Source organism: Bos grunniens, chromosome 2, assembly GCF_055505025.1.
Source record: "Bos grunniens cultivar Pamir isolate PY7600 chromosome 2, Bosgru_T2T1.0, whole genome shotgun sequence".
NCBI lineage: Eukaryota > Metazoa > Chordata > Mammalia > Artiodactyla > Bovidae > Bos > Bos grunniens.
Genome location: NC_141166.1, coordinates 110,007,883 through 110,035,513, shown reverse-complemented (window position 1 = coordinate 110,035,513; position 27,631 = coordinate 110,007,883). Strand labels below are relative to the sequence as shown.

Sequence of the window (27,631 nt, the reverse complement as noted above, 5' to 3'; positions counted from 1 at the left end):
ACCCTCCTTCTTTCTGTGGGCACTGGAGCCATGTATCGGCTGAGGACGATGCTCAAGTTTCTCTCACAGTGCTCTTTGGGGCGCCCTCCTCCAGCCCCCACCAGCCTGGCTACACTGCCCCCAAAGAAAGGAGTGGCGGGATTCTCTGAACCCCTTTAGTTTCTCCCTCCCATAAAGGGGCACCTGCACCGTCTAGAAGACGTTCATTCTTTCAGTTTTGCTCAAAATGATCAGATTTGTAAGAAGCACGATCTGGTCGTGACACCTGTAGGCGTGGTGCTTAAGAAAATCTAAACAGGGATCCGACGCGCCCCCATAGCCCCAACGTTGATCTCACTCCCCCCGTAACTCGTAAAAACATAGAGCACGCCATCTCAGCGCCCAACTCTACAGGGGAAACCCGGGTGTCTGAGGGAGCTTGAGGACTGTAGACTAGAGAATAAAATAGTCACAAATCTCGATCGAGCAAGCTCTCCATTCCTCTTTCCCCTTCCCTCCTCCTCCTCCTCTTATTTTCCCTTTTCAAAAACTGTATAGGTAGCCGACATCAGTGTGGACCGCCTAGCCAACTTCTGTGCGGAGGCCAATCCTGCCCGCGTGTGATCGTGTCAGTGTGAGCGTGTGACGGTGATGAGCGTGTGTGCGCGTATGAATGAGCGTGTGTACCTGGGAAGTGTGCGTGCACGTGTGAGCGGGCGCGTGTGCGCGCGCGGCTGTGTCTGTAGGAGTGTCTGCGTGAGAGTGCACGCGTGTGTTCGGGTCCCGACTCCTCTCGCAGCTGCAAAGTGCAGGGGGCGGGCCGGGCGGCAGGGGGCCTGCCCCGCGGGATTCCCGCAGGCTAGTTCCGGGGCGGGCGGGTCTAAAGGGCTTTATGCACGGTCTGGAGGGTGGGGACTGGCGCCGGTAGAAAACGCGATTCCTCAGGCGCGGGTCCCGGCTTTCTGCCACTAGGAGCCCGCAGAGGTGCGGCCCTGAAAGAGCGCTCCCCAGTGGAGGGGCTGCAGTGCCGAGTGCGACGCGCGCCCACCTCCCGGGGAAGGAACGGCGAGGCCGGGGACCCGGACAGTCGCTGGGATGGAGCGCTGGGCGGCGGCGGCAGCGTGCACGCTGCTGCTGGCTTTCGCCGCCTGCCTGGCGCCGGCCAGTGGCGGAGGTAAGCGCCCACCGGTCCGAGCTCCGCGCGGAGTGCGGGACTTCCCTGGCTGCGGCAGGGTCGGGTCCGCGGGCGAGCGGAGGGGGCTGCGGCCAGCAAAGGCCAGGAGCGGGAGGCCGCCGGACAGCTCCCTGTGGGGCCCTCAGGTTGCCCTACGTGGGGCCGGCAGGAGCGCCCCTCCTTCGCCCACCCCGGCAGTGAGCTGTCCCAAACTTGAGAAAGCAGCCCCTGCGGTTTCGGTGACAGCACACCCCACAAGGACCCCGCCTTTGTTCCCACGGAGGTTTGTCCCAACCCTCCTGGAAGGTACTTTGCTGCTCTCCTCGTGAGTCCGCAGCTTGCTCCCCGCGCTGGTTTCTTCTCTCCGGGGCCAAGCGGTCTTCCGCGCTGCTCCGTGCGCAGTTTTCCACCTGCAGCGCCCCGCCCGGGAATCCCTTCGCGCGCCCAGGCTGGGGGCTCGAGCACCCCGCCTTTCTGCAGCAGCGAAACTTGGTCTCGCCGTGACCCCCAAGAGACCGCATCTCGATAAAGATCATTCACTAGCCGAGATAAGGCCGGGAGGTGGGATTGGCCGAGAGAGCGGCTGATACGCTGCAGCATTTTCTTGAAGGGTTTCCCTTTCCAGCCGGGAAGTGGAGGCTTTTGTGTTGATGAATGGGGCTCGTCTGCGCTGCCGGAGTTTTGAGGGCTCGAATGGAGAAAGTTTCTGCGATGAAGCGCTGTAAACTTCTCTCAAGTTGTCGGGAGAGTTTTAGTTTTTTACAGGAACGGAGGCGAGGGAAAGAGGAGGAGGGAGTAGGGGAGAGAATAAAAAGAATAAGAGGGGAGGAGGAGAGAAGACAAATAGAGAGTAAAAGGGAGAGAAGGAGGGGAAAGAGAGAGATCGGGGGCTGAGGTCGGGGAGAAGGAGAGAGAGAGAGGAAGCTAGGGATGAATGGGAGAGGCGAGGAGGCAGGGGAACAAGCGAGCTCTCTCCCTGGCTTTGCGTTGCTAGGTAGCAGCGAAGAGCTGCGTGTGACCGACCACCAGACAGACAGAGCGGACGCTGCTGCCTCCAGGGGGACTAATCTGTCTGTGGGGACGGGAGACCACCCTCTCCCCCACCACCCCTTCCTCCCGCTCCTTCCTTCTCGGACAACTTAATTGCCCTACAATGAAAATGAAACCCCTATTGTTGTAGGATTAGCCAAAGCAATACATTGATTTGCCTGGATCACATATTAGGGTTGAAGAGTGGGGACTGCAGAAGCCCCCATTTATGGCAGAGAGAGGGGATGGGCCAGTGGCATGTATTCAGATGGTTAATCTGCTTTCTTTCCTCAATTCTTAGAGTAAGCTCCTTAGAGGGAATCAACTAAGTAATTATACAGCAACTCCTAACAGTACACATTGCAGACTTCCTGGGAAGAAGTTTGGAAACGCCAACAAACCTCACTGGTCGTGTAAAACTCTTTGGAAAAGGAGGGGAGGCAGGAAGAGAACGTTAATAATTATAACTTCGAAAACCTTTTCTCAGGGTTGGTAACAGAGAAAGAGAATTTATTATTATTGTGGAGGGTTTGTCCTAAATATAGCCACAAGTTTTACTATATGTTCCTGTAAGTGCTTGGCAAAAGGAAACCTCGTCTGGGTTAAACTGGGATACATCTGGGTTATCCACATACAACCCAAACAGATGTTTTCATCCCTGTGTTAATGTCTTAGTCATCAAATAACCTGTACTTACTCTTCTTGGTAGTTTAGACCCATCTACCTTTCATTCTATAATAATAATCACATAATATGTATAGTATATAGCATATGATATCGTATATATCATATACTTTTATGTGGCAGGCCCTGTTCTAAGTATTTTACACTTGTTGAAATTTAGTCTTTATCACGCCTCTTTTTAAGTAAGCACTCTTACTGTTTCTATTTCACAGATGGGAAATGAAGGCATAGACCAGTTAATTTCCTTAAGGTCATATGGCTAGAAAATCACTGTGAGACAATTCCCAGAGATTCTGATACCAGAGGCTTTAACTAAACTGCTCTAGTATATGGCTCTTTTGTACTAGAAATGTCATACCCCCTTAGTTTCTGTCCACGTGTGAAGTTACTAAAGAAGCCAAGGGACTTTTTGCAAGTCTTTGCCACATACTGTAGAATTTGCTTGCTGCTCATAACTTGATATTTCCAGAAACTCTTTGCAGGTTTCTATCCTCACTCTCAGTCTTCCCAGTTGATCATTTTTACATACATGTCCTCTGAATATTGTCAACCTGGGGGTTTAAGATTTCTAGATTCCTGTTGTATTGATTTTTGATGTAGATGAAGAAGTATGATGACATTGTAAATGCCCTTATTTTAGGTAAGATCATCCTGCAAACTTCATATCATTAGAAACTGGAAAGTGTTTTGCAGTTAGTCTTTTAAAAAATATTGCATATCTGTGGCTAGAAATTATTTGCACTGCCCTCTATTTTGCATAATGCTTTTTAAAAAATGCGGAGAGCCTGAAGCAATGGCTTCACCTCATTCTAGCTGTGTGACCTTGGGAAAGTCCTTTAACTTTACATGGCTCAGATTGCTTATCTGTAAAACTGGTATGATAATGGGAGAATCCATTCTGTGACATTTTATGAACATAAAGTGGTAAGTGTGCCTTAGCATGGTGTAAGGCATTGTAGACAATGATCATAAACTAATAGCTCTTTTTATTACTTTGATTCACAATACCTTTTCTTGCTTACTGATCATATTTCTAATTTCAAAATGCACATGAGAATATCTTTAAGTATTTTCCACCTAACATTTCTCTGAAGAATTCCCAGATTCCAGGACGTGATTTGAAGTTTTTCAGAAAATGTTATGGTTTCTCAGGACAATGATACTCTTTCATCCAATAGAAGTTTGATTGTGCCCTTAATAGGATCAGGTTTTATGACAATTACATCTTTGGGTACAGTTTATATGCTTAGAAGGGTTGTGTGGCCAATAGCAAACAGGCAACATTTTGGTTCTGTCAAGTCTCTATTATCTGCTGCTGCTTTTATTTCACAGCAATTGGCTTTGCTTTCTCTTACTGAAGTTCTTCCTTGCCAGTCTTTGGGGCTTCTGCTTAAACTTCCTGTCCCTGCCCTATTTTAATATAAACTTTTATAACCTTTAGATATATCACTTGGACTGCTTGGCATTATTTTATAGTTAAGTAACTAAATCCTGGTGGAGAAGGAAATGGCAACCCACTCCAGAGTTCTTGCCTGGAGGATCCCAGGGACGGGGGAGCCTGGTGGGCTGCCGTCTACGGGTCGCACAGTCGGACTGAAGCGACTTAGCAGCAACTAAACGCTGGAGGGAGACTGAATGGAGTGAAAGGGTGGAGTTAAGTGCCCCACCTAAAGGACATTGATCGAGCCAGGGTCTGAACCTGAGACTCCTCATTCTTCCACAAGACCTTTAGATGCATGTCCTCTAAATGTCCCCATGTTGAGATCTCTAGATTCCTTTTGTGTTGATCCTGACTTATCAGTTGAGGCAAAGTATGATGAAAAGATGATCTTGGGCGAATCTTTAGTTGGGTGGGTCACCAGTCTCAGGCCTAAGCTGAATCTTATGATAGATTAATATAACCATGTGTTTTTAGCTTGACCCAGAACTCCCAAAGTCTGTGCCTCTGGATCCATTTTTTAAACATTGTGGACCATCAGAGCACATTTCTGAAGAGTTGATATAATTCACATATTAATAGTTATAGTCCATTAATTTTGTGATCTTGAGAAATTAAAAAAATCATTACACTGTGGCTGCTAAGTCACTTCAGTCGTGTCTGACTCTGTGCGACCCCATAGATGGCAGCCCATCAGGCTCCCCTGTCCCTGGGATTCACCAGGCAAGAACACTGGAGTGGGTTGCCATTTCCTTCTCCAATGCAGGAAAGTGAAAAGTGAAAATGAAGTCACTCCAGTCGTGTCTGGCAATCCACAAATATTTATTAATAAGCATCTACGAGCCTGGTAGGCTGCAGTCCATGGGGTCGCAAAGAGTCGGACACGACTGAGCGACTTAGCTTAGTGACTTAGCTTAGCTTAGCTTACGGTGTGCTAGTAAGACAGCAGTTATCAATATAACAGAAAGGTTAAGGATGATGAGAACTGAAAAGAGGAGTCTAGATTCCACAGTTAAAATGGGCTGCAACTTTGTGTTTACGATTCTGAGATAGTAATTTTCTAGTTCCTAATAACTCTGGCTAGGATTTCACCAATATTAGATTTGACACATTCCAGCCTCAGTGTTTTGGGCTGCTTTTAGAATGATCAGATTGATAGATGTTTTGAAATGTCAGAGATGCTTTGATGCTTCCCATGTTTATAAAGGGCCTGTACAAATGTTTCCTAATTGATTTCTTGACCATCTTAGCATTGTGAGACACAGTAGAAAAAGTGTGAATTTGGGGATTAGAGGATCTGGATTTGTAATGAATGTAAATTCATTACAACATACTCAACTGCTCTGGGTTGGTTTTATCTATAAAATGGACACATGTTTACCTCATAGGGTAGTTATGCCAGTTACCTGAGGAAAGTGTGAAATGCTTTTTAGACTGTGAGGTCTCATGTATTTCTATCCATCATGACTGCCCTTTTCAAGAATTTAACTTTTTATAAACTTGTGGAGAAGATATTGTATCTTGGTGTCTCCCCCTGCCCCCTTTTTAGTACAAGGGATCTTTAAATGATTTTCTTGTGCATCTTTGACACAGTACTTTATTGGCTACAGCAACTTTACACATTAGTGTGAATTCTCATGTTTGTAAATGACAGAAAACTCAGTTAAACTGCTTGAAGCCAAAAGGAAGGAGTATTGAAATATATAATTGAAAAGATAAAGCTATTAGGTTGAACCATATGGGATTGTTGGATGGAGGAGCCTGGTAGGCTGCAGTCCATGGGGTCGCTAAGAGTCGGACACGACTGAGCGACTTCACTTTCACTTTTCACTTTCATGCATTGGAGAAGGAAATGGCAACCCACTCCAGTGTTCTTGCCTGGAGAATCCCAGGGACGGGGGAGCCTGGTGGGCTGCTGTCTCTGGGGTCACACAGAGTCGGACACGACTGACGTGACTTAGCAGCAGCAGCATATGGGATTGTTGTTCCTAGGTCAGAAGCAGTCAAATTTGGCAATTTGGTTTAACCTAGTATAGTTGGGCACTCAGCCTACTTCATGTGGATTGGTTTCTCTATCTCCTGGTTCTGAGATGACTGTGTTCTCTAGCATGTTCTTCTCTGGCATCATATCCTTTAATGTTATGTCCAATGGAAAAGAGTAAGTTTTGTTTTAATTATACTCTGCAAAAGTCTCAATTGCATTCAGGGACTCCTCTTAGGTCATAAGCTCATTGGAGAACCAGTCACTATATCCAGGGATATGCAATGTGCCTCTGGCTTAGACTTGAGTCACATGCTTGATCTTTGAAGTCACAGACTGAAGTCTAGACCCCAGAGGGAAAATGAGGTGAGGCTCCCAGGAGAATGGTGAACAGATGTTGAGTTGCAGAAACAACAGATATCTGGAACACCTTATCAGATAAAACCAGTTTTCCATTTTGTGTATGAAGACAGACTTGAAATTTCTTACGAGTAGGTGGTCCTGGGATAACTCAATAATTGAAGAGGGAAAAGGCTTGCAAATATTAAAGCAAGACACGGACGTGATGTTGTGTTCTTGTGATCATGTTGCAACTAGAAGTTTTTTTTGTAGCCTAAGGGATTCTTATTTGGAGCTTTACTTTGTGATGGACTGGAATGTTCTGGAAAATGATCTGAGAGATCAAAGTATGGAAACTCTTGAGTCTTTTGTAGGATTTCATTTTTCAGCAAGTCCTAGGCCTTTGTCCCTTTTCCAACTTTCTTCATTTGTTTTTATTCCTAAAATATTGTCCCTTTTCCAGGCACTAGACCTTGGCTGTGAGAAAGAGCTAGAAAGAAAGGAGAGAAGAAGGGTTTGGAGACATATGAAGATGCTTCAGTGGAGACAGAATGCACTTTGGTGCTCATCTAAGAATCCTTAGCATATACCCTGCTGCTGCTGCTAAGTCGCTTCAGTCATGTCTGACTCTGCGCGACCCCATAGATGGCAGCCTACAAGGCTACCCCGTCCCTGGGATTCTCCAGGCAAGAACACTGGAGTGGGTTGCCATTTCCTTCTCCAATGCAGGAAAGTGAAAAGTGAAAGTGAAGTCGCTCAGTTGTGTCCGACTCTTTGCGACCCCATGTACTACAGCCCACCAGGCCCTCGGTCCATGGGATTTTCCAGGCAAGAGTACTGGAGTGCGGTGCCATTGCTTTCTCCAAGCATATACCATAGGGAACTTCTTCTATAGACAGTGGAACATGTATCTTTCACACTTCGCTGGGTTAATTCAGAAATGCTAAACATTTGCCCTCTATGCCAGTGGTTATTTTGCTGGTCTTTAAGTCTTATTTCTAATATCTCGGTATCATATACCAAGAAACTGGAAACATCAGTTTTTGGGAAATTTAAAAGTCTCTCCAAGAATGTAACAGATTAGACAATGTGAAGTTTCACGTTAAAATCTCTATGCTTTTGGTCATTAGCCCTCAGGTCATGCTTGACCCCCAGCATTATTGGAAACAGTAAGAAATGAATGAAAGAAGGAAATGCAATTACCACTCTGTGCCTTGAAAAGTTAAGTCACTGTTATTATGGATATAATGGCTTGTTTATTGTTCAGATCTTGAGATTCCAAGTTTGGAAGCAATACTAGAGGTCTCCTTTAAGTTTATATATCATCAGCCTCGTGAAGATCAGCAACTTTGAAAATAAGCCTTTACTCACTGATTCACATTAATAGCATATCTACTTTTGAGTGCCCAGTGGGTATTGAGGAAACCCCCAAAAGAGGAAGACGACCACGGCTACACTTCTGTTCTGCTAGACTTTCTTGGATTCTCATATAAAAACATCCTGTCTTATGGTGTCAGAGACTTGCTTGTCATTTTGAGCCCAGTTCTTTGGTTTTTATTCTCATTAACAAGGAGATTTTCTTCGTAAAAGGTAAAAAATCAAAACTCATTTATTTTGATAAGGAAATCCTTAAGTAAAATTAAATTTAGGGATGGAAATATCTGAAATATGTCAATCTTACCTACCTTTTACTGTCACTAAAGGGAAGGAGAAAATGCTGGTGTATATTTTCACACTGGTTTAATTTTGATGTGGGAAGGCTGTGGAGGATACTTTTTGTTGTTAAGAAACAGAAAACCCACCTCCAATTGGCTTAAACAATTAAGGGTATTTATTGACTCATGTAAGCAAAAACTTCTGAGGCAGAGTGGGGTTCAGGTAAGGTGCATTCAGGGCTCCAGTTCTCTTTCTTTGTGTTCTTGACTTTACTCCCCTCTAGGTTTCAGCTTTGTTTTCAGGCTGGCTTCCCATATTGTTATATTATAGCTGCCAGGGCAAATGAGGCTACATGCTTTCTTGATCCTATCTAGGGACAACTTTGAGATTTCAGCTGTGTTCTCAAAAGCATTATTTCATCACAATTTATAGAATGTGATCATCTCTAGGGTCCCTTGATGGAAATAAGCTAGATTCTTAAGCTTGGCATATAAAAGTTACCTGGGGAGCTTTAAATATATATTCTTAGGCCAAAACTCACACCTACTATATCAGGAGTATGGAATCTGTATTTTAAGTAATTCTAAGAGTCAGATGATTTGGAAACAACTCATCTGGGTAACCTGTCTCATTTTTAGTTTTGCAAACTGAAACTGACTTGCAACGGCAAATCCCTTCCACTAGCAGTGAAGAGTACTCCAGTTATATCTGTTCTTTCTTTTGGATGGGGATGTTACAAGGTAGCTACACTAACGAGGGAAACTACTCATTTACATCCAAGGGTGATATGAAGTACTGCCCCCATTCCTGGCAGTCTCCTTTCCTGGCCAATATGACAGTCCCTCCCTGGAGCCACTGTTTGTGTCTTAATTGGATTCTTTGCTTTCTCTGCTCTTTCCTTGGACACCCTTGATGTCCTTCCTCCCACTGTTAAGAATCTGAGGTTCTTTGAGCTGACCCAAGTCAGGAATTCATCTCAAGAGCATCCCCTGGCAGAGCTCACTGGCATCCATCCCATGTTTGGCATTGGGAGTTATTAGAAAATGTTATTTCCCAACTCTTTGTTGATCCCACTGGGTCTTATAGTCCATTGATCCCGCCACCTCTTCACTGTCCCTCAAATCCCTCAGTTATTTACCTCCTTAGCTTATATTTTATGGCCCATCATTAGCATCACTTCCTTGCCTCCACCCTCAGCAGTCTGGCCCTCTTTTCTCAGACCTCCAACACCACCTGCTCAAACAACATTGCTTCTTATAGATGTGAAAATAGAAGCAATTAACAGAAGGACGCAAATTCTCATAACTCAACCATCATTTGCACCTCAGCCTGTATATTTTCTTTCCTCCTGTTCCTCGGGATGATCTTTCCATGCTGTGTAGTCCAGCCAGTTCATTCATGTTCTAGATCACACTCTGTCTCTCACCATTTATCTCCTCTCATCAAATCTTCATTTTCCCCACATTCCCTTCTTGCTGTCACCTATTTCCTCTGTACCTTGGCAAAATTCCTTGGCAGATTTATCTTTATCCACTGTAGTTTTCCTCAGTTTTTCTCATATCCATGCCTTTCAGGTGTTTTTTCCCCACCACCCTTGACCAAGGTATTTCTTTGGCCAAGGTCACTGGTGACTTCCATTGTTAAATCCAAAGACCCATTCTCAGCTCTCATCTTGTTTAGCTAACTAGCAACACTGCACACAGCGTATCCTGCCTTCCACCATGAAACAGTTTGGCTTCCGAGAAACTACATTCTCCTGGCTTCCTTCTTTCTTTCTTGGCCTCCCCTTATTCCCTCATGCTTCTTTCCGTCCACCTTTCTGATTACTTTTCGTCTCTATCTGCATTGCTTTGGGCTCATTCTGTCTCGTGACATACCATCTGTACGCTGACAACTTATAAATTTAGGACTATAATCCAGGCCCTACCCTAAACTCTAGTCCTGTATGTCCAACTGCTTATTTGATAACCTGGTGGTACAAGAGTCATTTCAGACTTACATCCAAAAACTGAACTCTAGATCTCCATTAATGCCCCAAACCTGCTTTATCCATTGATTTCCCCATTTGAGAAAGTGACTACTCCATCTTTGCTTAGACTCCACACTTTGGACTCTTTCTTTTTATACCTTACATCCAACCCATCAGAAAATCCCATCATTTCAATCATCAGAATATATGTAGAATCCAAACAGTTTTGAAACTGGTAACTGATCTTTACCACTGCTGTGTTGATCCAGGTCATGGTCACCTATTACCTGGATTATTGCAATGCCTTCCCTACTGATCACCTGGTGTTCTTGTCCCCCTCCTGTCAACTCTCAGCCCCCTTTAAAAACCAGTCAGATCTTGTCACTCCTCTACTCAAAAGCACCAGTGGCTTCTGTCACACATGAATTGGATTTTTCAGAAACTGATGCTGAGAGGGACTTTGGAGTGCATGATATTAATGAAGATCAGTGTCTGTGAAGGGAAGAGGAGGAAGCAGGAACAGGCAGAGGAAGAAACTGAAGTGGGAAGGCCTCGGTTGACCCAGTGGCGAGTTCTGGAGCTGCAGCTGGCAAGCAGAATGGTCTGTGTCAGGCTGAATTGGCTTTCCTCAGTTGCTGGATGTGGTCTATCCTAGCAAGGTACCTTTCTATTGATACAACTGAGGTGGACGTTGAAGGAGTTGAGTGTAGGTAGAGAGTCCTTCCCTGCAGCTGGCCCTTCCTTGAAGGGAAATCTCGATGGTGCATCTCCGCATCTCCCTGGCTACCATTGCTCCCCAGCTCATACAGAGTCAGAGTCCAGGTAGACCCTAACTATTAACTTGGACATCCCCTGAACTGTCTCCTTCTCTCCCCCGACTCACAGTGCAATGGTTGTTCAGTTGCTCAGTCGAGTCCAGCTCTTGGTGACCTTATGGACTGAAGCACACCAGGCTTCCCTGTCCTTCACCATCTCCTGGAGCTTGCTCAAACTCGTGTACATTGAGTCAGTGATGCCATCCAACCATCTCGTCCTCTGTTGTCCCCATCTTCTGCCTTCAATCTTTCCCAGCATCAGGGTCTTTTCTAATGAATCGGCTCTTTGCACCCAGTGACAAAGTATTAGAGCTTCAGCTTCAGCATTAGTCCTTCAAATGAGTATTCAGGGTTTATTTCCTTTAGGCCTGCCTGGTTTGATCTCCTTGCAGTCCAAGGGACTCTCAAGAGTCTTCTCCAGCACCACAGTTGGAAAACATCAATTCTTTGGTGCACAACCTTCTTTATAGTCCACCTCTCACATATGTACATGACAACTGGAAAAGCCATGGCTTTGACTAGATGGACCTTTGTCGGCAAAGCAATGTCTCTGCTTTTTAATACACTGTCTAGGTACAATGGTATTCTTGCTTTCTTCCCAACATAGTGAGTACCTTAAGGCCTTCATACTTCCTCTCTTCTTGAACACTCTTGCCTCAGACTGTGCATGATCTGCCCCTCACCTTCTACAGGTCATTACTTATAGGTCACTTTCTTAGTGTTGATTTCTCAGATTCTTTGCTCTTTCTTCATTGCATTTATCACCCTCTGACATAATGGGCATTGTTTTGTTTTTGTTGTTGTTGTTTATTTACTTTGTTTCTCTTTTCTAAGATATAAATTCCAGGACCGCAGACATTTTTATCTTTCTTATTCATTGTCTTTCCTAGTACCGAGAATTGGGCTGATGAAATAAATCTAACTTGAATGAACGATGGATAGATGCCACCATGGGTACTAAAACTAAGAAGGGCAGCCTCCGCTCATCACTATGTCCCTGGTATTGCCAGCCGTTAATTCCGCCAGGCTCCTGGAGGCCCCATCAAGGTTCTGATGGAGAAAAAAAGAAAATTGCTGTCTCTATCAAAACAAGTGGCTTAGCAACGCTATTTCTTTCCATTTGACTCTCCCCCTTCCTCCGCCTCACTGCCCCCCAACTACTGATGACTCCCAACACATTTGATTGTAGCGGATTCTGCATCGGCCTTTTTAACTTCCACCCCAGACACTTGGCTACTCTGTGAGAATCCCCTGTACATACAGAATGGGTCATTCTGCTATTTTAAGGACAGATTTGATACAGTAGCTTTTACAAAAAGATAAGCCAAAGTTTTTAGACTTTATGTTAGTGGACTGTCACTCTGTGTTTAAACAGAACACAAAAGAAATCTGTCTGAGACCACGGCACAGTGAAAACAGCCTTGATCAGACAAAAGGCCCTCTGAAGAGGGGAGTGGTTTCCCAAGTCGGGGAGGCGGCGTGGACTGTGGAGGAAAGAACATCACATGTCAAGTCAGGACATTCATGGGTCTTGTTCCTGATGAATGAAGAAAAAATGGGCCCAGTTGAAGAGGGCCAGAATGCTGAACACTGCCCATGGCTGCTCGTCCCTGGGTGCAGTCTTTCTCACTTTAGATCCTTTTTTTTTAATTGAAAAAAGTTATTTATTTGGCTACGCTGGGTCTTCGTTGTGGCATGTGGGATCCAGTTCCCTAACCAGGGATTGAACCCAGGCACCCTGCACTGGGAGCACAGAGTCTCAGCCACTGGACTGCCAGGGAAGTCCCTAGACCCCACTCTTTTGATGGCTTCGTAATGCAAGCATGACCAAGTAGTTAAGTTGTCGGCATACAGATGGTATTTAAAGTCACAAGATAGGATGAGACTATAAAAGCAATGCAAATAGAGATGAAAAGTAATCAGAAAGGTGGATGGGAGTAAGCACGAGGGAACAAGGGGAGGCCAGCAAGGAAGGAAGGAAACCAGGAGAGTGAAGAAGTTGGGAGAATGACCTGAAATAATTATTGCTAAAATTTTTGAGTGTTTTCTATGTGCCTGATACAGTCCTAAGTGTTTTACAGGTGTAACTTTACTCACTTCTTCATTATTAACGGTTTGAATTTTATGGATAAAGAATTAAGGCAGGGACTTCCCTGGTTATGACTTGGTGCTTCCAATGCAAAGGGCACAGGTTTGATCCCTGACTGGGGAACTAAGGTCCCACATGCCTTGCAGCAAAAAAAAATAAATAAATAAAAAAGAAGAACCAAGACAAAGATAGCGTAGGTAGTTTGCCCATAGCTGTCTAATTAGTAAATGGTGAAACCAAGATTTGACCCCAGAGTGCTTATTCTTATGTGTTATCACTGGGTAGATAGGATCAAGTGAAAGATAGTGCCTCTGTGTCCATCAAAGCCTCATTTAATGGCTCATATAATGATCAGCTGACCTCATTTCAGAAGCTGGTACCTTTGCAACTCAACTCTTGGGACATTTTTGTGCTATTTTTGCATTCATTCCTTGTTGATGGAGGCCATATCATGCTTTGACATCAAGTAATTGGAAACAACAAAGGATAGAGAGATTCCTGCCACATGGGCCTGTCCAAAGCAGCTTACCCTGAAAGAGTACATTTCCACTATAACCCAGTTTTCCCTCTATTCTCTTCAGGTACTGGCTGATTCCTGCTTGCTGACTTTCTCCTCTGTTACCTTTCCGTTATCTAAGAATGTCTTCTCTATAATGACACATCCTTTAATTCAAAAGACCCTTTGACTGTCAGAGAGAGCTCTATTTTAACTTCCTTTTAGGGATGGCAGTGCAGATATGGAAAGTTGTCTGTTGCTTCATACTTGATGGAAAAATTCCTACTAAGTTCCCTCATTCAAAGTCCTAGAAGAAAACAGTGAACAACCACGTGAGAACTGTTGGCAGCTGAAAAGGTTGTTCCTGGAGAGATGGGGAAGGTATTTGCATATGGTTGGAAGGGCTGGAATGTCTCTTGGCTCCAAAGTGTCTCTCACCCTGGCCAGAGATGTCTGCTCGGTCGCCATTAGTGCCAATTCTTTAGAAGAATACATTCTTTCCCTTGAAACTCTGGTTAAAGTGCAGAAATGTTTACCCCTGTCTGGTCAAGTAGTTAGCTGAGATAATAATGCACAGAAAACATTCCTGAGTGAGGTTCAGAAAGAAGGAGATGCAAAGTTGATAGTTTGATAGGGGGCGGGGACGAAAGAAAGGAAGAAGGTATCTGAAGGTGAGAGTCTTGGAAGGGAGCTGACTTCATCTCCTAATTAATTGTTTTGCTTAAATCAGCTTTTCTAGATAACAGATGTTATTGCTTGTGCTTTTTCCTTAGGATGACATTATGGGGAGTTTCTGCTGTAAATCTGTTCAATTGACATCAAAGATTGAACTTCTTACTTTCTAGTAAGGCTCGCCTTCCTCTAATTAGCTCAGTGGAAATAAGATTGTTAGAACATAAGGAAACGTTGACCCTAAAAGCAACAAATTTGCAGCATTCTATCAGTCATTCCTTAGGGACTCATTGGCATCAGATAAGGTTGAGAGGAAGCTTTTGGATTTAGTGTAAATGGAAGTTACAATTTTTCTAGACCATAATGATTATTAATAGGAAATCCAGTTTTATTCCTTAGTATGCAATAAAACAACAGTTTGCATGTGGATAAGGTAAAAGCCACACATTTCTTAAGTCAATTGCTAAATGGTTAACTTTTATGTACCACCTCTCTGAATTATTTTTCTAGTTCACTTCTGACATAAAAATTGACTTCTTCCCTAATATTTGGTGCAGTGAGGTGTTGAAAGAATTTGCTAAGTAATCACTGGAAGCTGAGATTCTAGTGAAAAACAAAATGCATGGTTTAAAAATTGAACGTACTAACTGGGAGAGAGCAAAGATTAGATGCTTCTTTCTGTAAATAATTAAACCCAGCAGGGCAGACAAGAGAGAACATGGGGCTTGAGCTAAGAAGGATGCATGGGTATTGAACACTTTCACTTCCCTGTGAGGGCAATCAAAGAGGTCTTTAATAGTTGTTGCTGATTGTGAATATGTGCAACAAAATCCTTAATCCAGATTTACTTCTCAAGCATTTTGCTGTGATTGAAGGAATGAGAAAGGGAAGAGAAGAGGAACTGTTTGGTTGAGGCCCTTCAGCACTCTCTCTCTAGGAGGCCCAAGTGTGGTTTGTCACAGTGACCTGGGACTTTGGTCCCCTTCAGGACCACCACCTAGCCCTGGGGGTGCCTGGGTAGATCAAAGACAATTGGTTTTACTTTTTCTTGCCGAGAAGGAGTGGGTCTACGAATTGAGAGCTGGATTAACACAAGACACATAGGATGGATTCTTTCTGATTTTCTCTTTCAGAGTGGTTTTGAGGTGGTTGGTCTTAATTTTTCTATCTGTAAACAAAAAGAAAAAGATTTTACAGTTTTCCTATGGGTAAGCTTGAATATTAGCCTTAATGAAGAGCTTTATCATTTAAATTAACATAGACTTAAATTGTGCATGTATAGTTTTATAAATTTTCATACATGTATATATTTGTGTAACCAGCACCAGGACTGGGATTAGAACAGTTCAATAGCCCCCCACCCCCTCGATTCCCGTATGCTATTGCTGTAGTCACACTCTCCAAATAAAGCTCCTCAGTTCTTTTTTTTTGAAAACTCACTTTCACATATAAAAGCCTCAATTTCTGCCTTTCATTTGTGCATTTTAATTCAAGAAGTATTTCTAACTCATTTTTGAAGTAATTCAAAATGACATGGGTGAGTGGTAAGGTTGCAAGCTTGGTTTCCCCCTATTACGTGGAGGAAAAAAACTCTGGAAAGATAGCTCTTTCAGTATAGCCATATAGGAAAAAAATTGGCCTAAACTTGGCTTGTTGCTAGATTGGAATCTGCAAAGAAAACACACTCAAGAAGTCTCCCTTGAAGCACAGGACAGAGGTTTATTTTATATTTAACGATTTACCCCTTGACACCTGGGAAATGATTAGTTGATGTTTTCAGAGAAGATTAAGTCAGTGTGGTTAATTAACTGTGGTAATCAGGTGACTTAAATTAATTAACTCCTTGTTAACAATTTCCATCAATTTTGTAAATAAATGACTGAATCAGTAAATTATACTCAAGATTAAAGGCTATATTTCCTGATTTATTTTATTGATGACAAATTAGAGAATTTTCTCTTCATCTCATTCTCTTCCTGCCAACCTTACAAAGGAGAACTGGCTGGTTATAGTTTGAGAGGAACGCACCAGAGTAACTTTTAATGTATGGCTTTAAGTAAAAGTCAGGTGAAAGGACACTTGAAAAGATTTAGGGAAATGAAACTTAACCAGCATATACGTAGCAACATTAAGGGAGAATGTGGGTAGCAAATAATGATGAAACTCACTTTAGGATAAGCTTTTAACTATGAAGTCTTTAATGTTTTATTTTCTTTCTTTTTTCTAAGTGAAAAACGAATGAGGGATATAACAATTTGGTTTTTAGCTAGAAATAAATTTGAGTGGATATTTAGATATTCTATTGAGAAGGAACTTACCAAAATGTTGGGATGTAGTGATCGCATTAGTCAGTAAAGCTCGACGGCAGGTTTAAAGTGCCATACAAATATACAACTAAAATGTTCTTATTTTTAGAAGCTTTATAGTTGAAAATTCTCTTCCTTACTTACATGATTATGTCTTGGTCTCCAAACAATGAACTGGAACATAACCAAACTGTCTCCCATACCATTGCAGTTTCTGAACGGCATTGAACACTCAGGGGATTTGCATTTGTAGGACAGGTGATAGAGGGTTATTTAGGATTCCTTCTAGAAGGAATATTTGGCATCTTGAATTACATATGAGAAGTGAGAATATATTTATGAATTTGCAAAAATTCAGTGCTAACATCAATCAGATTTTATAAGGAGAAAATTCCTACAGTTTCCTTGAAGGCAGCCTAAATTGTGGGGATGAGCTGAAGCCAGTGATATAGATTTGCATTTCTGGCCCCTGAGCAAAATGCTGGGCTCTTTTCACTATTATGGAAGCTCTCTGGTCCCACTCCCTGCCCCCTTCTCCACCCATCCAAGGATCCTCAATCTGAAGGGTCTCCTCTGGACACAGTTCAGCTGTGGCTGAACCCTGTCTGGTGCTGGAACACGGCCTGGTGTTAAGTTCCAGAGATGTACCTCTAGGCTGCTTGACGTCTCTGAGCTTCAGTTTCCTGGACTACTTAGTGATTTCTACTCCACAGGGTCCTGAGAATATTTAAAGGACATTGTGAGCGTGCAGGGTCCGGCACTTGGTAAGCATTCAGTAAACCTTTGGCCCCACAGGGAACCTGGTGCTAAATCATTCATAGTTGACCAGCTCCTGCTTAGGTCAATGCAGCAGAGCAGCCACCATGCTGTGTCTTCTGAAATAAAGGAACCACTTGTCACATTCTCTATTCATAGAACTTGTTGGGGGGGAAAATATTAAAAAAAATTTTTTTTTTATAAGGAGAGGAAAGTCAAGGAAGCATTAGAAGACAGGCATTGTACCTTGCCTTTCTACCCCCAAGAACATTTATTTGGGCTTTCCCCTCTAGGGCTTGAAATCACAGACCCAAAATGTCATGTTACATAGTATTTCAAACTTCTCAGTGGGCTCAGTGTTTCCATTTTGTGTGTCTTGTACCTACCTCCTGTAAATCTGGTCCTCTGCAGAGTTGACTGGTGATGTCTTTGTAACTCTGAGAACAAGAGTGATGGATGCATGGGTCTAAGTAGAGCTCAGATGTGCCCTCTGGTCAAGGAGAAAGCTTTTCAGAGGGAGGAGTGTGTTCAAAGATGAACCCTCGGCTTTTAAGCAGACCGTGTAAGGATCATAAATAGTGATTTTTTTCCCCCCTCTTTTAATAGTTTTTTATTCTGTGAAAATAGACAATGGTCCGTTAGTGCTCCATAAATGCCTGGTGAGTTGAATTGACAGCATGGGAGCACTCAGTGGCTTTAGAGGGTGCCAGGATCTTACAAATTTGTTTTTTTTTTTTTTCTCTTTACATCAAAGGAAACCTGCTTCAAGTACACTCTTGGTAATTTGAAGGCATGTGTCAGTGACAGAGGATGAAGAATGTGTTTTTTGCTTGGTCATGCCCTATGCCTTTCTGCCTCTGTGCCAGTTCCAGTTTGTTCCTTCTGCCAGGCACACCCTTCCCTCAGACCCACATATTGAAGCTTAAATGCATCTTCCTCCACAGGGCCTTTCTTGGTCTCCAGTGAATGTTATCTGAGCCTCTCTCACAACACTTACCATCACACCATGAATTAAAATTATTTATGCATTTTATCTCTTTCTCTAGCATAGGACCACTGATGCTAAGAGTTATGCTTGCCTCCTCCGGTATCCTCTGTCTGGCACAGAGCCATGTGTAAGCAGGAAACTCAAGAAATCTTTTAGTGGAAACTTCTCTGAGTTGTAGTAAAGCAACTCTGTCCTCTAGGGTAGGTGACAGGCATGCTCTACTGCAGACTGCTGTTGCAGAGAGGATTGTGTTTGGCTTTGTTTCTCCCTTACATAACCAGCAGTAGGAGGCTGACTTGGTACTTCCATGCTATCATCAGGGACCTACGTACCTATCTTCCTGCTCCACCAGCCTTTGCTGGTGGCTCCCATCCCTAAGGTCACCTCATTGTCCAAAATAGTGTCTGTAGCCATGGCTACCTCTGCTCTATATTAGGTGTGGAAATGGAGGAGGAAAAAGAAGGGCATGCTCTCTCTTTAAAAGAGACTTCCCAGAAGTCCTGCACAACCCTATTGCTTGCATTTCATCTCATTGATTAAAACTTGCTCCAGTGACCACACTTAGCTGAAGTCTGGGAAATATAGCCTTTTGGCTGAGTACACCATTCACCTGAATAAAACTGGGATTCTGTGTCTGAAGGAGGAAGAGGAATGAGCATTGTGGTAGGCTATTGTGGTCCTGGCCATAGATGGTCAGGACCACATTTTTGTTAAGATATTTGAACTGGATTTGGAGGATAGATGCAAGGAGGATGAGAGAACTGGAAGCATGTTTTGGGAGAAATGATAGAAAAACTTGATGTTTCTTTTGGAGAAGAAAAGAATCAGAGGAACAATGGTTAGCTCTCTCTTCAAATATTCAAAGGACCATCATATGGACCGTCATATGAACCACCATAGGGCTTAATAATGGCATTTTTTTTTTTTTTGGTTATGCTTCATGGCATGTGGGATCTTAGTTCTCTGACCAGGGTTGGAACCTGTTACCCCTGCAGTGGAAGTGTGGTGTCCTAACCACTGGACCACCAGGGAAATCCCCTGGAGAGATTTCCCAAGGAAGTCCCTAAAGCCTATTTCTAATGATTCTAAGGGGTAAGAAGGGAGTTGTAGGCACACAGGATGCACCAAAAGAAGGCTGGAGTTTTGAACCCAGGTGTAGACTTCAGGGGTTTCTCTCTGGAGTCTTTACGGTCTCTTTTAACCTTTGACCTTATTGAAATGTATACTATATATATGCATCTGTGAGTCTGATTTTGAAGTTAGAAATAGTTCTTATTCAGAATCCCCTTTTCTCAGTGGTTGCTGTAATGGTGCTACTGCATTGCAGTTTACGTTTTGAAAAGCTCAGGGCTCGTTTCCTTTACATTTGATCTTTTTCAAAATGTCATTGAGAGTCAGAAACAATTTCCACGTGCAGGCTGAAATGAGAATTCTTAGACTGGAAATACTAATGTCAGGGCTTAATAACTGCATATTGTTTAACTTGTCATTATCAACTACTTTGGACTAAGATATCTGTGCTTAGGCGACTGGTTAATGTTATTAGTTAAACATGAATTCTTTTAAATTATTATTAAATGTTTTAAACACCAGAAATGTAATTGCTGAAATGTCTTTTAAAAAAATTGGGATATAGTTGCTCCATGAAAACAGAGACATTGTCAAGCAGAGAAATAAACTAGAAGAGTTAATTTATCTTACTAAACAGATTTATTTTTGAAAGTGCATAGATGTGAATCTGAAAACTTGCCTATCTTTGTAAATTAAGTTCTGTTGTTCTAATTCAGTTTTATTTTGAATATACATACGTTCTTTTGTGAACCTCGGATATAATAAATACTTAGTTAAGGAGAGAGTGTAATTTTTAAAAGGCTTCCCAGGTGGCACAGTAGTAAAGAATCCACCTGCCAATGTAGGAGACACAAGAGATGTGAGTTTGATAATTTAATAATATGATATGAAATTTTTGTATTATCAGCTTTTTGGAGGGTATAAACTATGATTCTAATTAGGGTAATTTAAAACTGGGTTGCAGATTATGAACACAGAAAGGCTAGAGTATAAGCAAATATGTATGGAGCAAACAAAAAAACACTGACAAATTCAAAGGGAGACCATATATAGAGTTTAAAGGGTCAGAAGACACCTGCTTAAAAATAGTAACCATGGCTAACTTTTGCTGACCATGTCCTTATGTGCCAGGCCCATACTTTAAAAAATTTTTATTTATTTGTTGTGTCAGGTTCTTAGTTGCCTCGTTGTGGCATGCGGGTTTAGTTACCTTGGGGCATGTGGGGTCTTTGCTCTCCAACCAGGACTCCAACCCTGCGTCCCCTCCATTGCTAGGCAGATTCTTAACCACTGGACTGCCGGGAAAGTCCCAGGCCCATACTTCTTATCCTATCTTCGTTTTAACCTTAAGAGTAGGAGCTCTTATTCTCATTTTTAGATGAGGAAACTGAGGCATAGAAATTAAGTAACATGCTCACGTACCATAGAGTTAGTAAGAGATGGAGCTAGAGTTTTGAACCCAGGCGTAGACGTCAGGGGTTTCTCTCTGGAAAGTCATTGGGTTTCTAATCTTCCCTCTTCTCTCCCTTTCCTCACCCCACTCCTCCTGCCCCCATTTTAGAGTAATATAGCAGGCACACAGCCATCTGGTTATTCAGACTTTGTCTTTTAAACTTCTGTCGAAAAGCTGTTGGCTTTTAGACACGCTGGGTTGAATGGAAGAAGGGAAAAGTAGACGCCTCTACATGAGATGCATTCCTACAGGTGCAGTGGTAGTGGAAAGTATACCTTCAGGAAAGTGTATCAGCTCCATTCCTTTACAGCAAGCTTTGAAACACTGGGCTTCCATATGTGTGTGTGTGTATGTGTGTGTACATGCATATGTACACAGATATACACATACACATTGGGTGGAGTTGGTAAATCTTACATTTCCAATGGAAGGAAATCTTTGAGTTACAAACAGTAGAGCAAGGGGTTTTGGTTTACAAAAGAACCAAAATTACAGTATTTCAGTAAATCATATTCATTACTTGATTCTCTTGGGTTTTGGCATCATTCATTTTGAAATATTTTCTTAGGGCCTTTTTCTAAATCCCAGATTAATCTAAAACACATTTCAGTGATTCAGAGATGTTACCAGTTCTCCTGGGAAACCTTCGGACTGTATTTTTGATGGCCTGTGCTTTTATGGAAAAATGCTATCTCTGTGCTGATGACATTTCCAGTATCAGCAAAGATAGCTGACCATGTACCACATTTGGAGTCCTGTTAAGATCCTAAAATCTGTGCCATCATTCTGGTGAAGAAGGTATTTGGGCATTGAAAGTGAAATTGTTAGTCGCTCAATCGTGTCCGACTCTTTGGGATCCCATGGACTGCAGCCCACTAGGCTCCTCTGTCCATGGGATTTCCCAGGCAAGAATACTGGAGTGGGTTGCCATTTCCTTCTCCAGGGGATCTTCCTGACCCAGGAATGGGTCCTGGGTCTCCAGTAAAGAAGGCAGATTCTTTACTGTCTGAGCTACCAGGGAAGCCTACAATGCCACAGTTAGAAATTTCACTTCTTTGAGGGCTTCCTGTTTTCTGCTGAAAGTACCAGCATCCACAGAAAGCTTTAAAACTCAAACTTTGCTGTGAGTAAGTTCACTTAGGTGCAGATTTTGAGGCTCAGAACACTTTGGCCACGTCATGGGGATCTAAAGGGAAGAGAAGGAAAGGATTTTTAGACTTGGGTGGGGGAAATGAAGCAGAGGTGGGACTCTTTAACTAGATAAGGCCCTAATCGCCTCATTCCTGGACTATCAGAGGAAACTTTTAGGCTTAAGTTGCTTTTCCCTCTTTGTAACTTTACCTACCAAACTTAGTGAAGTGTTGAGTGCTCTTAACAAACAGTGAACATACTCTTATTCAGGGAAGAACTGGCCTCACTTAGTCCTGGCAGGAGATGGGCTGGTTGTATGGGCTTGACTGAGGACAGCCAAATTGTCCTGGACTTTCTGTCTTTACTGTTGTGTCCTGACAGTTGTTACTCTGTTTCCTCGAGTGTACAGGAAATAGATGTTCTGCCAGAGCCTCAACACATGCTGTTGGATTGAATTGAGTTTGGAGCACTTGCTGTATGAGGTGGAGACTACTTCGGAGGGTGATGAGAATTGTGTTTATTACCAGGAAAGCCTGGGGCTGGGGTCATGGCAACGATGGGGTACTTTATTCCTCCTTTTGGAAGGGTTGGACCAGAGAGAAAGTAATAACTGAAGATGATAAAGTTTTCCTTTGGATATATTGCACATCATAAATCACATATGATTTTAGTCAAAGAATATGTACATTTGTAGCATTTTTATATTGCATTAGTGAACATTTAGAGAATTCAGATACCGAATATCTTAAGCATTCTAAGGAAGAATTTGGAATTTCATGTTTTTGAACCTAGGCCCTGGAGAATTTATGAACTTTATCAATGAAAGTTCATAATGAAAGTTTAGCTTAGCTTCAGTTGATTAAAATCCTGAATTTCTTTTATGTCCTCAGTTCTATGCCATATGTTGAGGGAAGTGCTGAGGTCAAGGGGAATACTTTTATGACCATAAAAAAGTTGCTGTGTCCAAGTTAATATAATGATTTAAAATCCACTCTGGGAAAGCCTCTATATTTATCATCAAATTTTTTTGTGTGTGTTGAAATTATACACTTAGGAGAGTTTGCATAAAATCTCCAGAGGCTCACCTGAGATTGAGTGATTTGAAATAGATGAAGAATAAGAATGTTTATTGTAGGAAAATGCATTGAGAATAAAATAGAAAACCAGTGGCAAGCTTGGTTTTGGCCCCAGCTTGACCTATGTTTCCTAGGATAAATCTGGATTTTCAGTCTTGTCCTTGATCTCAGACTGGGCCAGTGGCTACTTTGTACATGGGCAGGCAACCAACCACCTTGCTCTAAATGCTGAGCTTCTCACAAGCAAGGGGGCTCAGGCTCTGGGAGTTTTCTCTCAATTAGTTAGGGGAACAGACAGGTCTTATCTGGTGAAGGCACTGGTTCCTGAATATTTTACTTTGTAGGCTGTTAGAATATTTGAGATGGATGAGAAGTGGGTATGCCCAGGAGGGAGCCACCGTTCACAGAGGGACTGCTGTCCTTCAGGCTTTGTGCTTATGGTTTACAGGGACCTCTTTAATCCTCATCAGAACTTGGTTTTGCAGGTCAGAAATTTTGCAGGTAATAGCATGAAAAAAGTGTGAAAGTGTTAGTCAATTGTGTCCGACTCTTTTCAATCCCATGGACTGTAGCCTGCCAGGCTTCTCTGTCCATGGAATCCTCTAGGCAAGAACACTGGAGTGGGTTGACATTTCCTTCTCCAGGGGATCTTCCTGACCAGGTGATCAAATCTGTGTCTCCTGCTTCAGCAGGAAGATTCTTTAGTACTGAGCCACCTGGGAAACCCAGGGAACTGCATATCAGAGTTTAAGTCCATGTTCACCAACCTAAGTCAGTTAGGCAAGAAATCCTTACTGATTGAAAATTTAATAGTGAATAAAACAGAATTCCAGCCTTCATGGAACTTTTTGAATGATATGGGAACAGTAGTCTGCGCTACCCACGTGTCTTGGATCTTAGTCTAGTGTTTTCTCCATCACTATCTTCTTATTTTAGCCCTAATTGAAAAATCTGACTTTCTCACTGAATTTAATTAAAATCGTCTTTAAATAATACCTGTATTTGGAATCTCAACTTATTCATTTATTGTCTAAGTCAGCACTGTATAATTCTAGATGTCTAATTTTCAGAATTAAAATGATAATTGAAAACTCCATTCTTGACCAAAATTCCTAATACCAGTTTATTTTCTTGTAGTTTTTTAAGAAGTGTAATACAGGCAAAATTCCAGTAAGCAATAGTTTTAATTTTTTGTGTCAGAGATTTTGTTGTATGTACTTCCTAGTATAGTTTATTACTGAAACCATTATTTTTTTCCATCATTAAAATTCTAGGTTCTATTTTATTGCATGGTTAACACTTTATTATGAAAATAGGTTCTTACGGTCATTATATATTGATACTTAAATACAGATTAGGTGAAATCTTAGGAAATATATGTTACCTTTTTCTTCCTGCTTTTGACCATCACTGCAGATAAACATAATTTTATTTAAGCTGCTCTTAATATTGGGGAATTATAAACTCACTGTATTTAGTCAGAAACCCAAATACTATTTCATTACACATGGGTATTAGTGGGTGATAATATAATATTGTTGATTCTGTGTCAACAAGCTATTGAGTTTCACATTATAACATGAGGTGATGACATTTATAGAGCCTGGAAGTGATTTGAAGACCCATAAATGCTATTTAAGCCCAGGCATAACAAACCAGGGCCAAAGGACTCCTGGTTTAACAGATAACCTGCTGGTGAGGCATGTCCTGAAGTTCTTTTTGTTCAGTCTGCTAAAATCACTGTAGTAGAGAAGACACAGGAAATTTCGTATCATTCTACCATGAAAGTCTTTGCAAATGTAATAGATCCTATTTTATGGTTTCCCAAGTTACCAAATACACCTTTACCTTTGACTCTATAGGCAAACTAACATCATGCATATGTTAGCAAATCGCTTATAATAAAAATTACAAATTTTTAAAAAACTTTTTGTATTGAGGAATAACCGATTAACAATGTTGTGATAGTTTCAGGTGAGCAGCAGGGGACTCAGCCATTCGTAAACATGCATCCATCACCCCTCAAACTTCCCTGTGATCCAGCGTGTACTATAACATTGAGCAGAGATCCATGTGCTACAACAGTTACACATTTTGATTTGTGGAATCAGATCTTCTCTTGCAGCTTCCTTGTTTCCCCTATTTTTTTGTGGGGGGTAGGGTACAGAGTACTCCAGAGTAATGCTGTATATAAACAGTTTGTATAATGTGGGTCGAGGCCAGGGAAAGGGGGGAGTTCCATCGTTTACTGAATTAGTAGAGAATGACCCAGACATATAAAGAGGCTCCCAGGGGTTTGAGGTTGGCTTCTAAAGAGTCTTTTGGACCCTCAAAAGAGTCAATATGGAAGATAATTGTTCCATTGGTAGTTAGATTGGAAGAAAAAATGGCAGGATCCATTATAAAAGTACACAAATCATCATGATCTCAAGGCTTTATCAATCTTTTGGAAATCAGCTTCACCCACATATTCTAATGCGTCTCATATCGTTTGTTTATTGATTTGGTTACTAGGAGGTTCTGTGCTAGGCTCTGGGATTACAGAGGTATTTATTCCTGCTTTTAGGAGCTCACACTTTAGAATAACGTGCTGTTCTTGGTAGAATCATAATAAATTCCTATCACCTTGCTCTCACTCTTCTTTTGGTCTCTTACTCTCATTTACTTTTTCTGTTCTTTATTTTTCATATATATATCAGGTCATGGTGGGAGAATTTTGAGCTTCTTATAAAACGCTTTCTGAGATATAAGGTGACTAGAAGGGAAAAAAGGTCAGTGTTTCTGTAAACACTATAATAAGCCCCACAATGATCAATATTTCTGGCCAGAGTTGTCATTAGACTTGCTTATTGATGTGTAAGCATTGGTTGCTTCAGACTAAATTTCATGCATATATATACAATTATATATATTATACATAATATATATACAACTATACCTAATCTCCACTTTCTGAAAATGTACAGATTTCAAGTGAGAGCTTAGAGTTCCTAGCATGAAATTTGTGACCTATAAACCCACTTAGCAGTTACAAACCAGTCCAGCCTGGATTTGGGCCACTGTTAAAGAAGAATGAGTTACCATTTTGTACCACTGAGGTTAGGGTACAATGCTAGGTCTCATTACACTTAGTGTTTGGACACTGATATTGGTTGACTTTGGTATCTCTCCTTTCCTCCCCCTCTCTTCCTTTTTCTTTCCCTTTTCTCTTTCTTCCTCTATTTTATCTTTCTGCCTCTTTTATTCCTTTTCATGTCTTGAGAGCATATTGGTATAACTATTGTGAATGGTCAAGAACTAAATAGCATAGAGTAAGGGACTAAGTACAGCAAAGGGTTTGTTAAATAAAAACAAGGAAAAAGTGTACAGCACAAAAGAATATAGCCATTATTTTGTAATAAAGTGAAGTGAAGTTGCTCAGTCGTGTCCGACTCTTTGCGACCCCAGGGACTGTAGCCTGCCAGGCTCCTCAGTCTATGGGATTCTCCGGGCAAGAGTACTGGAGTGGGTTGCCATTTATTTCTTCTCCAGGGGATCTTCCTGACCCAGGGATCGAACCCAGGTCTCCCGGCATTGTAGGCAGACGCTTTACCGTCTGAGCTACTAAGGATTCCCATATTTTGTAATAACTTTATTTATTTATTGGTTGAGCTGGGTTTTTGTTGCTGCGTGCCGGCTTTCTCTAGTTGCAGAGAGCAGGGCCCATTCTTCCCTGTGGTGCTCGGGCTTCTCGTTGCGGTGGCTTCTCTTGTGGAGCATGGGCTCTCGGGCATGCGGGCTTCAGTAGTTGTGGCGCACAGGCTTGCTGCGGCGCACGGGCTAGCTGCGGCGCACGGGCTTAGTTGCTTCATGGCATGTTGGATCTTCCTGGATCTGGGATCAAACCTGGGTCCCCAACACTGGCAGGTGGATTCTTATCCATGGTACCGTCAGGGAAGTCCTCTAATAACTTTAAGTGGAGTATAAGCTATAAAAATATTGATTCACTATATTGAACACCTGAAACAGTATTGTCGGTCAGTTATATTTAAATAAGTTAACAATAAAAATTTGAAAAAAAAAATAAGATCAGAACAAGAAAGTATTTGTATGATTCAGTCCAGAAGACCTGTTTTGTAGTTAGAAATGATTTGCCCTCTGACTGTAGAGAATCACCAAGTCCATCAACTGGGAGTCAATTTCTTCTTTTCCTGCTATTGTCATAATTTCCGGTATCAAGCCATCGATCATTTGATAACCTGTGATCTAATTTACTTAAGATGACCAAAACAGCAATGCTGCCTGTATTTTTAACACACGTGTATTGATTTGACTTATGATTCAACACTTGGGACTAATTAATGAGAGAAACCCTGGTTTGGTGCTATTTATAAACTCTGCATTCAGATTGAAAGTGGGTCTGTCACACCCTATACAAGCCTTAAGCAGGAAAGTGGTTTGCCTGGATCTGTGTAGTCCCTTATTTCTCATAAGTGTGTGATTTTCCTTTTTAGTTTGATTCCATTGAACTATTTTCCCAATAATGTATA

The 27,631-nt window shown here is 42.1% G+C and overlaps 1 protein-coding gene across 3 annotated transcripts in view; it reads left to right on the top strand.

Annotated features, from left to right (window-relative positions):
* Positions 1-935: 935 nt before the first annotated feature.
* Positions 936-27,631, top strand: part of LRP2 (LDL receptor related protein 2) — a 176,263-nt gene continuing 149,567 nt past the window's right edge. For all 3 annotated transcript variants that reach the window (XM_086370871.1, XM_086370868.1, XM_086370878.1), the window contains exon 1: positions 936-1,153. In XM_086370871.1, the coding sequence (XP_086226997.1) occupies positions 1,075-1,153 (79 nt within the window). In that variant the 5' untranslated portion in view covers positions 936-1,074. The remainder of the gene's footprint in view (positions 1,154-27,631) is intronic.